At 33.8% G+C, this 15,409-nt stretch overlaps 1 protein-coding gene across 11 annotated transcripts in view; it reads right to left on the bottom strand.

Annotated features, from left to right (window-relative positions):
• Positions 1-7,203, bottom strand: part of LOC143234728 (uncharacterized) — a 50,288-nt gene extending 43,085 nt beyond the window's left edge. For 8 of the 11 annotated variants that reach the window (XM_076472291.1, XM_076472292.1, XM_076472294.1 and 5 more), the window contains exons 1-2: positions 5,950-6,105; positions 1,064-1,110 (exon numbers count right to left, since the gene is read on the bottom strand). In XM_076472291.1, coding sequence (XP_076328406.1) covers positions 1,064-1,110; positions 5,950-5,972 — 70 coding nt within the window. In that variant the 5' untranslated portion in view covers positions 5,973-6,105. Of the gene's footprint in view, positions 1-1,063; positions 1,111-5,949; positions 6,998-7,119 lie in introns of those variants that run through there. The other 3 variants (XM_076472288.1, XM_076472289.1, XM_076472295.1) reach the window with 2 other exon arrangements.
• Between the last annotated feature and the right edge of the window lie 8,206 nt (positions 7,204-15,409).

Here is a 15,409-nt window from a genome sequence, read left to right on the forward strand (position 1 = left end):
TATTCAGAAATGGAAAGTTCTTAAACATTAAAATAGGCCATATTCTAGAAGAAGAAACATGTTACTTTTTTTAAATTTATCTGAAATCTAAAAATACATTATGCAAAGGTTGTGCAAAATATGGTCCATCTAGCATTCAAAATTGTGCTATAAACTAATTTTGATATAATTCTTAATGGGAGGTCTCAAATATATTTATTACAATCCCACCTTTATTTTTCATCCAATCAAGTTTTTAAAGTTCAATACAATATATCAACAAGATTGTTCTCAGTTAATGAGCATAATATTAGCATGAGATATTTTGCAAGTTCTTCGACTTGGGAACTGAGAGCAGATGGAACACATCTGAGAGATAAACCATTTTTTGTATATTTTCAGTAAGACATACATAAGGCTAGAAAGGAAACCCACAGAACAAATTTCTGTATGCAAGGCTTACATAAGGCCAAAATGGGAACCTGAAGGATAGTTTTGTATGTGTATCACTCATCAAAAAACAAATAACAGTAGTTTACCCATCAGATTTTTTCTAAATACAGCTCTAAATACAAATTAACTGTTAAAGACCATTTTCTTTGTACAAAAAATAAGTAAATTTGATGGATATAGTTTAATGCAAGTTATTGAATAAATCATTTTAGAACATTAATCACAGTTTTTATGAAAAAAAACTAATGCTGCTGTTAAATAATGTTGCACAAATATTTGCATGAAATAAAATAATGCATTACAGTTTAATGTCCAAAGTAAAAGGTACTGCAAATAAGTATATTTCTTCAGCTACTATGATACAATATTCAGTTGTCCATTGTGACAGCATTGATTAGAAATAATACATTATATTAAATTACATTTGTTATACAATTTACAAAAGTTCTTTCATTAAAATAAAACAATGGGGTTTCACTCAGCCAGATTAAGTGAGAATGATAATAAAATACATTTTATCTACAAAATACATGTTCGTTAAGTTTCCTTGAAGAACAAATTATGTAAAGAGAAATATTTACACTTGTATAATATTAAACAGTAAGTGAATAGAAACTGAAGTTGTCTCTACCTGATTTCAATTCATCGGTCTTGTAAATAGCTAACATTTGACCTTCTCTGCAAAAAAAAGAAAGGTATTGAAGAAGTTATTATCCAAACAAACAGAAATAAATATCAATATAAGGTTTTTTAAACAAATATAAAATATGTTAAGATGACTTTCAAAATTTGAGGTTACTAATACAAAGGCTGAAAATGTTATATGAAAACACTTGTAAAGACTTGTATATTTAAAAATGGCTGGTATGTGTAGAGAAAACACTAGTAGAAAATATATAATTTTCTCTACAAGTGGGTTTTCTTGTCATCACGAATTTTGGAGCCTTACCACATCACAAGTATATGTCACCACACATGGCTAAACTTTATCAAATGGCCACATATCTTGCCAATAATCCCACAGTGTAGATTCCATCCCAAAAATACTGTCATTAGGTTTTCATGTAGAAAAGATATTGTTCTCCCTCAGAGCTTTTCATAATCCATCTAGTGTATAAATAAAACAGCCCTTCAGTACCTGTTTCAACAGTATGATGTCACAGAAATCTGCAGGTGCTTAATCCAGCAACTTGACCACTATATATTCATGTGGAATAGCATTGATACTCCTTTCATTCTCTACCTTTTAAGGTATGTAATGTTTGAACTGATATGTTGTGGAAGCTACCTGTGTCACTCTTCCAGATGAATATCCTGCTTATGTTATGGACTGTTGCCTATTGTTATGTCTTTGGGTTCTCATAAAACACTTGTTATCGAGTAACAACAAAACTCAGACGTGCCGCAGCTTCCTGTACTTTATTTAGAATAGCCTCGCACATACAAACTACTAAGTGCTGATTGGCTAATAATGTCACATACATAACATCTCCCTTTTTTTTTTTAACAATTAAGACAATTAACTATTGTTACATAAATTTGGATTTACATATCTTATAGTTATAACATCAAAAAACATAATAAACTATGTTGTTATTAATGTCTATTTTGGTAATATGATAAATGTATTTTTCTTTTAATATGATAAGTGTAAATACACAGAAAATTAATTTTTTCTTTAACATTAAAAACTGGGCTTTTTTTTTTAATAACTACATAACACATTATATCAATCAGATATAACAACATAATAATATATAAAATGAAGTAAAAAATTCTACCAAATTACTACACAAATACAAGAGTATTTTAACTCTTACAAATACAAAAGTATTCTTTCTTTTACAACTCTTATTCTCAATCATTAAGTATTACATTTTTCTTGTAACATTCTTGCTCATTTTAACAATTCACATAACAAAATCTCTTAGTTTTGTAGGAGCTTTAGAAATTCTACCTGTTCTTGTTACAATTTCACTCTTTTGAGCAGGAGCAATATTTTGCATTTGATTTTTATTTTTAGCATGTGTAATACTTTGTTTCAATTGTGGAGATTCACATATATGGCAAGCTCTGGGTGACCCTGATTGAGAGATATTTTGTCTTGGGGGTGTTTTAGGGATATTTGGCACATTTTCTGGGACAGACTCTTCTGCAATCAAATCATCTTGTGATTTTCTTCTAAGATATCTCTGTCGAGCACTGTGATAGACATCTTCATTTGTTCGCAATAAATGTCTACGATTTCTACAAATCATCCTGCCTGCTGGTGTTTGTAATATGTAGCTTCGGGGTTTCTCAGCTTGCCCTAATAACTGAGCTGGCATCCACTTGTTTTCATGTCTGTATCTTACACATTTTCAAGATCCAGTGGTGGCAGTGGTTTTGAATTCTGATCATATCTTGATTTACTTTTCTGTTTCTGAATGTCGATTTCTGACGTCACTTTATCACTGTTTATCACTTGTGGAATAAGCAACTTCTCATTTGTTGGTAACCTCGTTCTGGTTCTACGACTCATGCACCTTTGCACTGGTGATCCAATTTTTGCATCTTTTGGTGTATTTCGGTAGTCTAACAATACTAAATGCAGGTCTGATTTTTCTTTCAGAGATTTTATAACAAGTCTTTTCGCTGTCTGAACTGCGCGTTCCGCCAGTCCATTTGCTTGTGGATATTGGGCACTGAATGTTTGGTGTTTAAATCCCCAGATCTGACTGAAATCTTTAAACTCTTTAGCATCATACTGTGGACCATTGTCTGAATACAAAATCTGAGGTATGCCATGCGTAGCAAAAAGTTTCTTCAACTTCTGAACTGTTTGTTCGGATGTGATCTCTTTTTCATATTCATTGATCTCCAAATATCCACTGTAATGATCAACTACTACTAGATAATGTGTTACTTGGTTTTCAAATAAGTCTGTTGAAACATATTGCCATGGCAACGTTGGTGTAGGTGTACTGATCATTGGTTCTTTTTGTTGTGCATTTCTCATTGTTTGACATGTGGTACATTTTGAGACAGTGTCTTCGATTTGTTTGTTCATTCCTTTCCAAAATAAAATGTCACATGCAAGCTGCTTTGATCTCACAACTCCTTGATGGCTTTGATGTACGAGTTTCAGTATGTTATGTCTCATTGACCTTGGTATCATGACTCTCTCTCCTTTGAATAATATACCATCATATACTGTCAGCTCTTCTCGGAAATCCCAATATGGCCTTGCTTCTGGTGGTACCTCGTCTCGATTTTCGGGTCATCCTTTCACAATCTGTTCTTTGAGAATTCGATATTCTGTATCATTTTCTGTCGCGATCTTTAGCTCTTGTTGCTTTTCTTCGGTGAATACAGACAAAGTTGCGAAAACTTGACAATCTCGCATATCATCTACCAGGCCAGGATATTCATCTTTCACTGGAAATCTGCTCAATGCATCTGCGATAGGTATGTCTTTACCTGGTTTTCCGACTAACCTAATGTTGTACGGCTGTAGTTTTAAAAGCATTTTCTGTAGTCGTAATGGAACTTGTCCCAATGGTTTGTCTTGAATACGGACCAATGGCAAATGATCTATCTCCACTGTGATATCATTTCGGCCATATAACAAGTGATGAAATTTTCTGCAACCAAATACAACTGCTAATAGTTCTTTCTCTATTTGTGCATACGCTCTTTCTGTTTGTGTTAGTGTTTTAGATGCATAGACAACTGGTTGATTGTTTTGTAATATCACAACACCTAGTCCACCTTGTGATGCGTCACATGACAATGTCAACGGTTCATTAAGTGCATAATATCTCAGAACTGGAGCTTGGCTGAGAGCAGTCTTGAGCTTTGAAAATGCCTCCTGCTGTGGTACATCAAAATAGAATCCATGCGTTTCTTCTGTCTTCTTCTTGACTACTTCTCGTAGAGGTTCAGTTAAATCAGAATAATTAGGTATGTATTTGGACAGGTATGTAGCCATTCCGAGCAGTGTTCTTACTTCGCGATTGGTTGGAGTATGCATTTCATGTATTGCACGCACTTTTCATCAGAAACTTTGATGCCGTTGCCTGTGATCACATGACCTGTGTAGTCTACCTCTGGCTGGCCAAACAAACATTTTGATAGTCGAAATGTCACATCATTTTGTCTAGTGGTTTCCAACGTGTTGCGTAGCACTTTACAATGTTCAGGTAGTGTAACAGTATTGAGTAGATATCGTCAAAAATGTTATTCACATGATCATGCTCCTGAAATATTTCTTCCATCGCTCTTTGGTACAATTCAGGACTCGACTTAATTCCCATCGGCAAACGTAAGTACATATAACGACCCCACAGAGTGTTAAAAGCAGTGAGTAACTGACTATTCTCATCGAGCTGTAGCTGATAGTATCCCATGTTCGCATCTAGGACAGTAAAATACTTGCTTCCATTAATACGGGTAAGTACATCCTCTAGTGTATTGATAGGGTGGTATTCTCTCAGTAGTGCTTTATTAAGAAACTTAGGATCAATGCAAATTCTCACTGAGTTTCCGTCTTTCTTGTGTACAACATGTAGTTGACTACACCACTGTGTCGGTATACCAACTGGTACTTTCGAAATGATCCCTTGTGACTCTAAAAAGTCTAACTGTACTTTGGTTCTGTCTCTCATCGCTACAGGAATCAGCCTGTGACACAGGACCATCTTTGTAATCTGGGTCAATAGACAACGTACATTTTCCCGGTATTTTGCCTACTCTGTCTGTGGGAAATCTGTCTTTATACTGAAGCAAAATTTCACGAATACTCTGTGGCACTTTGTTTATATTAGGAACCCGGCTAGGAACTCGAGTCTGACCGAGTCTGGGTTTTAGTACACTTATTTGATTTATCAATCGAAGGGGGGCGTACTTGTGTTGATTCATGAAGGGGGCTTTGAACAGTGGGAATCTCGGGACCTGGAGGTAGCGTATGTTGTGAACTCTGATCATGCGAGTATTTACCTTGTACATAAGTACTAATTGCATTTACTTTTTGTATTATCCCCAACTTAGTACTAGATTCACCTCCAAGAAGATTAGGTACATCACCATCAACAACTTCACAATCAATATCATACATTTTGCTTTTGTGAATAACAGTAAATGTAGTTTTTCCAACAGGTGTGATCTTATGATTACCAAATGCTTTTATGGTTACCTGTGACTTAGACAAAGATAATGAACCATGAGGTGCCATGCGATCAAATGACTGTTTACTCAATATATTACACTCTGCCTGTGTGTCTATTTTCATACGCACTGCACCTTTACCCTGTTCATATGGGGTACTTAATATGACAGACCAATACTCATTAGGTTTGTTTACACCAATGGAGTAAATATTCAAAAAATTCATACTTTCCTCTACATTACACATTTCATAACAATCATCATAATCATTGACATCTTGAAAATAATCATCACATGTGTTTACAAAATGTACATTTCTATTCTTATTTCTACACATGACAGCAAAGTGACCTCTTAATTTACAATAATTACAAGTTTTCTCTAATGCTGGGCATCTTTGTTGACTGTGATGTGGTAGTTTTCCACACCGAGTACAATTCCTCTGTGGCGGTCTCCGTGTCGTGGCTCCTCTGTAGACCTGTGTGCCTCGTCTTTGCTGGTTTCTGGAACCTTGACTTCTGTGGCGACTACGACCTCTGCTTCGACCTCGACGTACATAGTTTACATCTGTTACGGTACTTGTGGATCCTTCGATTTCCTTCAGTGATTCTAGTTTCTGTTCATGGTTATGACATTTCTCTGTAATCTGTTTCAGTGTCAGATCCTCTGACCACAGTCTATCTCTTAATGCTCGATCACTGACGCCTATGCTGATTTGTTTACACAACTGTTGTTCGAGAGTATCACCATACTCACAGTTCTGTGCTATCTCTCTAAGTGCACTGATATACTGGGACACAGTCTCACCTGGTTGCTGCTTTCGGTCCTCAACCTTTTTCATGTACAACTTTGTTACCATGGTTGGCTGTAAATAGTTGTCGAATTATCTGATCACATGTTTATAGTTCTTCTGTTGAGCTTCTGTCAGTCCAAAATTGTCGAAAACTGTCGTGTATTTCGACCCGAATGTGTACAACAATATACACACTTTACGTTCTTCTGTTGCCTCTGATAACCCTGATGCCATGAAGAAAATCCGCAAATCTTGTTTGAGATTCTTCCATGCAGCACTAGCATTCGTCTTGTCAATAAAAACAGGTGGCTTGAAACTTGCTTCCGCCATTTTTCTGGGTAGAACACGTGTGTTTCCGCGAGAATCGTATCTCGTACGATTATGTCAATTTACAGTTTGCGAACGTAAAGTTTGTATTTATCTTGACTGTGTGTCGCTTCTAAGGCACAATTTAAATAAAACTTCCACTTCTGACACCATGTTATGTCTTTAGGTTCTCATAAAACACTTGTTATCGAGTAACAACAAAACTCAGACGTGCCGCAACTTCCTGTACTTTATTTAGAATAGCCTCGCACATACAAAATACTAAGTGCTGATTGGCTAATAATGTCACATACTTAGACTTAGGTCACGGTAGGAATTTTGGTTAAATTATGATTTCGTTCATTATGAACGAAAAATAACCAGGGGCGGTCAGAAACTGCTGTTTCTCTTCACCCCACACAAGGCAAGAATAAATTAATTACCTGATTACGGAGCGAGAGATATGGTCAGGAGTGGCATACATAACACCTATGACATATAAATGGATTTTGCTAATGGTCTTTGTCATCAATGAATATCAGCAGAATAATACATTTTATTTATCTTGGCTGGGGTACAAATTAACTGGATTTCTAATAATTTATAAATAGGTTTTAAAAAATCTGTTATCTGCTCATAATTGAATAACAGTAACATGCAAAGAATCTATGGCTAATTACATATGGGTGCCAAAATGAAAAAAAAAAAAACAGTAATAAGACTAGAGAGGAAAAGTTATTTGAATTTTTTCCAACTAAAAATTAAAATTTAGATAATATAAAAATTAGAATTATAAAGTACATTTTGACGTAATAGCTGCCAAACACGCTTCGTTGCGCACCGACCATTTTGTTCCTTTCAGTGCTGGTGTTTTATGTAAATCTATCGGCGCTTTTTTACAGATTACATACTTTGCGAGACTATTTTTTGTTTTGATATTGCTACTTTATGTTTATTTTATGATAACATGGTTTACTGCGTTGCTAATTGGTTGTAAAAACGGTTCGGCATCTGGCAAAAGCTTCTTTTCGTTTCCGTGCAAGGAGAAGGAACCGGCAGGTGGCGAAAGTGGGTGCGAATGGTCAATAGGAAGAACTGGACTTTATCACACCATGCAAAGTTTTGTCAAGATCACTTTGAACGTTCATGTTTTGTGTCGGATCCCACTATTTTGGATTCCGTGGGTTTCAAGCCAGGCAGGTTGAGACTGTAGAAACCATCGGCAGTAGACATGATCGTCCCCACCATCTTTCCTCGTGTAGAGCTGAGGACTGATCTCAGCCTGCAGCGTACAGGTTCCACCCCTCAGAAGCTATCCCTTGCCATCACGAAAAGAACAAACTTAAAAAGGTATGTGTGCAGTATAAAGCGATAAACAATAACTAGTATAATATAATAATTTAAAAAGTTGAAGAATGTAACTAGACATACACATTTCACATTCGTGAGCGTGTTTTGCATTTGTGGCACCTGAAAGTCAGTGAAACCTTGATTTCCTAGTCTAAACAGTGGACAAATCTATCCCAAATAGAGTATATACCAAGTTTAAAAGCTAGTAGATCATTCTGTAGATGTTTTTGTATCATTTATACATATGGAAAAGTTTGACGAATACCATTTTTCAAATTTAACATTTCAAGATAAATTGAAATAAGACTATGTCTTGAACATGTTGAAGTAATCAAGTACATGTTATGTATGTTTAAAAAAACATTGTAGACTTATAAACAATCAAATATAAACTCCATAACATATTTCCATAAGTCATCATAATGAAATTAATCTTAACACAGTACTTTGACATTAAGTATGTTGTTTTAATATACAATCTTAGTTTTTCAGTATCATTCACAGTTCCGCTATCCGCTACTCTCGTTCGTGAAACTGTCCTCATCACTAAAACTTATCAGATGTGTGTCAAAAGTAACTGTTCTAGGTTCGTTCAGAGTAGGTTCGAATTGATATGGCGCTACTCGAGACTGTTCAGAACACAGTCAAAACAGACTCCGCCTCTGTTTCTCCGTATGCACTGGCCATGTTTATTTACATTCGACGCGTTGGCGATTTGCTTGGCAACTATTACGTCATAGTACTTTTCCTAGCGGCAAACGTAACAACTAAAACGTTCGGATTACCGCTCGGGAAAGGGCTCTTTCTGCACCAAATTCTGCGTTTCATTTATTAGCACACATGTTTTATAAAAAATGTGAACCTGCAAAATTAATCAGTATGAGTAGTTCTTTTGACTGCAAAGTTTTCTTTTTTCTGTAAAATTCACCTTTAATAATATATAACTGTAAAAAGGATCATATGTGCACTTTGATTATAAATATAGACGGTTGGATCTCAAATATTTTGTTTTGTTTCTTTTAATTTAAAAAAAACACCTTATAATCTAGTCATTTTAAGCCTCTTAAATTACCATTTGTGAATTTACTGCATTAAAAAATATGGCCAGCAAATTATATATTTAATTTTATTCTATTATTTGTTTCTGTATTAAGCTTTGAAAAAAATATTACTTTTCTTTTTAAAAACTGGACACTTCAATACATATTAAATAGGATTTTACTCTCTCGTAGCAAACTGCCATGAGAGAGCATGGCAATATTGGAGATTTTGTCCATGAACCCATATAGCTCCATAAACCTGCTGAAAAATATAATGCAAATAGGATAATTTTTAATTACCCTTACTTCTCAGATAGGATAATTTTTAATTACCCTTACTTCTCAGAAAGAAACAAATATTGCTTCATTTACAATACTAGTAATCTTTCAAAATAAATATACTGAACTACATTTTAATGAAAATCATTTCAATTTAATATGAAACTCAAAAAAGTGCATCATGAAGAAGAATCTTATGTGAATAAATATAAAAATAGTTACTAAAATACCATAATTTAAAAAAAAGAAATTTGTAACTTTCTGTCATTTACAGTTAGAACATAGAAGCGATCTACAGCATAAGCACATACAGATTTTGTGATTACATGTGGTCTGACTTCTTCATTATTTCATTTCCTAAACATAAGTTACTAGGAACTGTTTACAATCTTTGTAAAGAAAGTTATATTTAGCTTTTATTCATTGTTTTTAGTGCTTTATTACAAATTAATATATCTGTCTGTTACTAAAAGATAAATAAAATAGTTTGAAATAGCACTTTATTGATCTGTCAGTACTCTGATTAACGATTAAAACCAGCAGTGTATTTTTATATGTGGCATTGTTAAGAGTTAATGAAGTTTACTGGCTTATTCATAGTGTCTCTCTACTTTGTTAACTTACGATATTTCAGCTAGACGTTGAACGCAGTTATTTAAATTGTTAGGATGGAGGATTTTCACAAATAAATGTTATGTCTAGTTTCAGGAATATCACTGCATTGTTTTGACATATCTATTAGAGGATATTTTACTGGTATCCCAAGAATTCAGAAAAACTCATCAAAATTTTAATCGAAAAAACATTACCACATTATTTTTGTTTGTCTTACAGCAAAGCAGCAATGTTATCCATCTTCGAAGTTTTCGCTGCAGATGCATGGAAACTCAATTTGTAAACTTATAATTTTTCAGTTTTCTTACAGCTGAATCAACAGAGAACGCAAACAGTCGGACGTTTCGCAAATCTGTTAACAACATTTCAACTTTTTGTTTTTTTCTGTGTATTCAAAACATCTATTCATGGTACTGTACATAATGTTTATTACTTTTCAAGGCTGGTACAGAGGACAGAAAGTCTCAAGTTAAATATGTTAAAATACAATTGCCAAAGATACTTTACCTCGTGAAAAATTATACCCAATATTACATAAGCGGAAGAAGAGAACATACCATAAGTTTGCTGCTAAATCATTATTGCGTCATTGATTTCCAAGGATTGAACCTGAATGTGTTGCTGTTCGTTTGTTTTAGAGCAAAGCCGGACTTTAGAAGTCTAAATTACCACCGACCCAACAAGAGGGACGGAATATCCTTAATATTTAAATAAAACAAAAAAGGATCCTAGTAAAACTCGATATAAGAATGGTGTTGTATGTTTTTCTTACAAATGAATACCGATTGTGGAAATGTGATTACAGCTTATTTTTAAAAACAAAAATAGCTAGATCCCAGTTTTTTTATTCAAATTTTAGTTTTAATTATCATTGTTTCAAGGAAACGCGTGAAGTCTTTCGTAAATGTATTTTAACTTTTAATTTTCATGTTAATTTTTAAAAAAGCAGAATTATTTCTCACAGAAATACTGACCTTCAACTTCCTACAGTTGCTAAATGTAATTTAATTTAAACGTTTTGTGATCGTTTTCGTACAACTATACTGAGCACAAAACGAAAAAGGCAAAACAAAAACTTCTAAGGTTAATCCAACCTAATTAAAATGATTCTTGGTACGAAACGCTCCAAATTTTTCTTCTGTTTTTACTTATTTGTTGCATGTATTACTTAGATTTTGAGTAGTAACATTAAACCATTATAGCAATGAAAAATGTTGTGTAGTATTGACAATTTATTGTCCTTGGAAAAAATAAATAAACACTTTTCAACAGAAGATTCTTAAATGCAAGCTTATAAAACTCTATCTAAAACTAAATAATGATTATCAGTTTAGATTATCATAGAATACTGAACAGTGAGGAGAATTATTTGTCATTGTTATATTACTGATGAATATGTCTGTAAGTAAAAATATATAACTCGTGTAAGTGTGAACCATAATCAAGGCACCGTTTGTTACGGTATTTATTTTTGTTGCTGCACTTTTGGGCATTTTCCTTCATTAAAATATTATGCTTTAGAGTAATTAAGTTTACTGTAATTCATTATCAGTTTGTGAAAGTTCTTTTGTTTTTGTCGTTCTGCATGCTTATTTTGTTTTGTGTTTTTAAACTTATAATATGTTGATATTTACGAGATAAGTATATGTAAATATTTTGATGTTTCTTAAATATATGTAAATCTCCAATAATGTTGGATTCAAGATGATAAATAGTTTCTTAAACTTTGACATCTGTAGCACTGTCTATTGGAAACTAAAAGCTATTTTCATTCAGTTTTGATATGAAGTTTTGTTGAGTATATTGTCTATGCGTACTAATAGTGTTGTTGAGTATACTACCTGTGAGGACTCATAGTTTTATACAGTATACTGCCTGTGTGGACTAATAGTTTTATTCAGCATATCGCTTGCTTGTTGTCTTTTCCTCATTACTAGTTTGGATTTTCTGATAATTGTAGTGTTAACTATGATTATATTGATCTTACTAGTTGTGGGATTTGCTGTTTTATTTGTATTGTTATCTTGAAACTTTCTGAAATTATAGTAAATAAGTGTAATAAGCTTGGTTTGTGTGTTCTTTAAGGGCTCATAATCATTGTAGTATTAGGCTGTGAATAGCGTAAGTTTTTCAATAATCTTTCAATATAAGACTGAGTTGGCTTCGGTTTTTTGGATATTTTTTTCAATATACAGTTGTGAGCTGGTTTCAGTTTTGTCAGTAGTTTTGGTTTTGTTTGTGTATTGCAGTCCATAATAATTGCTGTTAGAGATGCTAATTTATTAGTTACTGTCTTCACGTTGTCCAGCGCGGGAAATCAAACCTCGGATATTGTATATGCATTGTAAATCCAAATTTAGGTTATGCATCACAGTTCGCTGACGATGTAGCAGTCTGGAAAAGTGCCCCCACTCCGTTAATAGCAGCAACGAACCTACAACCAGTCCTAAATAACATCGAAGAATACTGCCAGAAATACAGAATCAAAATTAATATTCCAAAAACCCAAGTCATAGTATTCAGCAGACTGAATAAGCTGAAAAAAGATCCACCAAAACTCTATATGAATGGATCACTTTTACTGACTGCTACTTCTGCTAAATTTCTAGGTCTAACCTATGACTCAAAATTAACGTGGCTACCACATATTAAAAATGTACTGATACGAATCTGGAAAAGAGCAAACTATGCAAGAAGTCTTTCAGGTAAAATCCAAATAACATCACCAGACAACATACTTAAAATCTACAAAACGTACATTAGACCAACAATAGAATATGCGTCACCTGCCTGGATTAACATAGCACCCACACATGTACAGAAACTTCAACGTATACAAAATTCTGTACTAACTTCAGCATATAAAGTACCACGTAGCACCTCAACCACATTCATGCACAAGTATGCAAACATAGATACAATAGCTGAAAGACTCTTGCATAATTCTCTAAAATATTTCAATAAGAATTGGCATAAAAATGACTTAATGTGTGATCTCGACAGATATCACGTACATGATGTAAATGGTCCTAAATACCTCTCCCCTTTAACATATATTTAAGAAATGTAACACAAGCTGGCCACTATGCACTAGACACTTAGTCCTTGTTTCTTATTATTTTTGTATAATTATTATTTTCTTTTTTTACTCATTATTATTATTATTATTATTTTTTGTTCTCTCTTTTTGAATTATTATTCAAGTATTGAATAATAATAATTATTATTACTTTCTTTTGTGTGTGTGTGTGTGTGTGTGTTACTACAAGTAGTAGTAGCATTCTCTCAATCGAGAAAAAGGTGAAAAATACAAAAAAAAATATATATATGAAAATACAAAATATATATATATATATATGGAAAAAAAAAAAAAAACTTCTTGTTCGTCCATCAATGGACTGAGCCCTGAAATGGACCTGAGTATGATGTTATACTTTTACTCTGGCCCAAAGCTTTAAAAAAAAAAAAAAACCCTAAAGACAGACGCTATAATCGTTCGGGAGGGAGGAAGAGGTCAAATGTACCTGACCCTCCCGGGTATTTAACAACATCAATACCCAAATACCCACACAGTCAAACTTGGAACTTGTAAATCCAAAAACATAAGGCTAATCCGGGAAGTCAGCACTTACCCGCACTACTCCTTACCAACGAATTGAGTTTAACTGTCATATGATAGTCACATTATAAAGCTTCCACGATCGAAAGGGCTAGCACATTCGACACCTGCTGCAAGTGCTTTTTTTTTTAATCATAGCTGATATATGAATTGTTGCAAAATTCTTCATAATTGATCCTGATACCCTAAGTTGATCCACATTTCTTCAGTCTTAGAAATTTTAAATCATCGATCTCAACACATCTTTGTGATCACCGTATATGAATATATTGCGTTAGAAAGGATTGTTGCCTACCCTTTCCAAAATTATGGATTTTCGATGGCATAACATTATATACAAAACCAAACGATACAAAAATGTAAGTCGTTATGGTATGTGCTACTTCACATCGACTGTGCTTGCCAAATGACTTGTTGCTTTGTATATTCAAAATCGTTTTAATAAAACGTACTTAACCTTTTTTACAAACACAAAAGAGAGTCTTTAGATGTGCTTCGAGCTTAAAACATATACAATGAAAGACTGGTTATGAGTAAGGTGGCTTGATGAATTATCTTTTATTTTTTCACTATTGCAGATAAGGTAAAAATGAGAATAAAACTACTCCAATTTAACAACCCATGCAATGCATAAGAAAAGTCTGTCGACTAAAAGACAATTCCATCCACAATAAAAATTTTGTGTTTTAAAACTAAGGATAGCCATGGCAATAAGGCGAAATTTTCTTGTATATACTTTCTTCCCTTTTTGTTTAACCCTGAAGTTTGTTTGTTTTGAATTTCGCGCAAAGCTACACGAGGATTATCTGTGCTAGCCGTCCCTAATTTAGCAGTGTAAGGCTAGAAGGAAAGCAGCTAGTCATCACCACCCACCGCCCAACTCTTGGGCTACTGTTTTACCAACGAATAGTGGGATTGACCGTCACATTATAATGCCCCCACGGCTAAAAGGGCCAGCTTGTTTGGTGCGACGGGAATTCGAACCCGTAACCTTCGGATTACGAGTCGAACGCCTTAACCCACCTGGCCATGCCTAACTCTTAAGATTGTCTAGTTTTTTTTGTAACAGTGGTCAAGCTGTTATAGCTCTTCATTACCGATTGTCTGGATCATTTTTTGTAATATCACACGTACTTGCTTCTTTCTGTGAAAAAAACGTTGTAAAGTAGAATACATTATATAGATGTGAGCAGCAATTTTTACTACTGGTAAGTCAGATGATACTTTTGCTCACTGGTTTGCCAGCCGATACCTTCTGTTAGCATCTTCCCTAATTTTCTAGTTATAGTGACCAACAGGTACTTCTGGAGAACAGTTGAGAACAATCTTTTTTTTATGAATATTTTTACTTCCTTTATTTACCACATTTACTAATAAAATCTTCTTTGAGACTGTTGATAGGTTCTGGTGGCTGGTGTGTCATTATCATGTGTAGCTTCAAAGGGGAGTTATCTCCGTACTTAGCACTAAGATAGCTGTAGATAAAATAGATACACTCCAAAATCTTCTTCAGCAACGTGATATTACTATTATGGTTGGAAATGGCGGAAGCTTTGTATCGGTGATAAGAGTAAGTCCACTTTATTATATAACATGAAAAAGTACCCATCCTCAGTGACGTGAAAAGGTTACGTTAATATAGCAATATAGAGGATTTCCTGGACTTTAAAAAATTATTTGTGTTGCCAAAGCTCTGAACTACTTATACCGCCACATTAAAAAGTAATTTGAGCATTTCAGTCATGATATCACATTTTGAAACATGAATAATAGTGTGATTAATTTCTAACAATTTAATGTAGAATATCCTGTTTGCGAAATAAAATTTAG

The sequence above is a fragment of the Tachypleus tridentatus genome, chromosome 12 (assembly GCF_004210375.1).
Source record: "Tachypleus tridentatus isolate NWPU-2018 chromosome 12, ASM421037v1, whole genome shotgun sequence".
Lineage (NCBI taxonomy): Eukaryota > Metazoa > Arthropoda > Merostomata > Xiphosura > Limulidae > Tachypleus > Tachypleus tridentatus.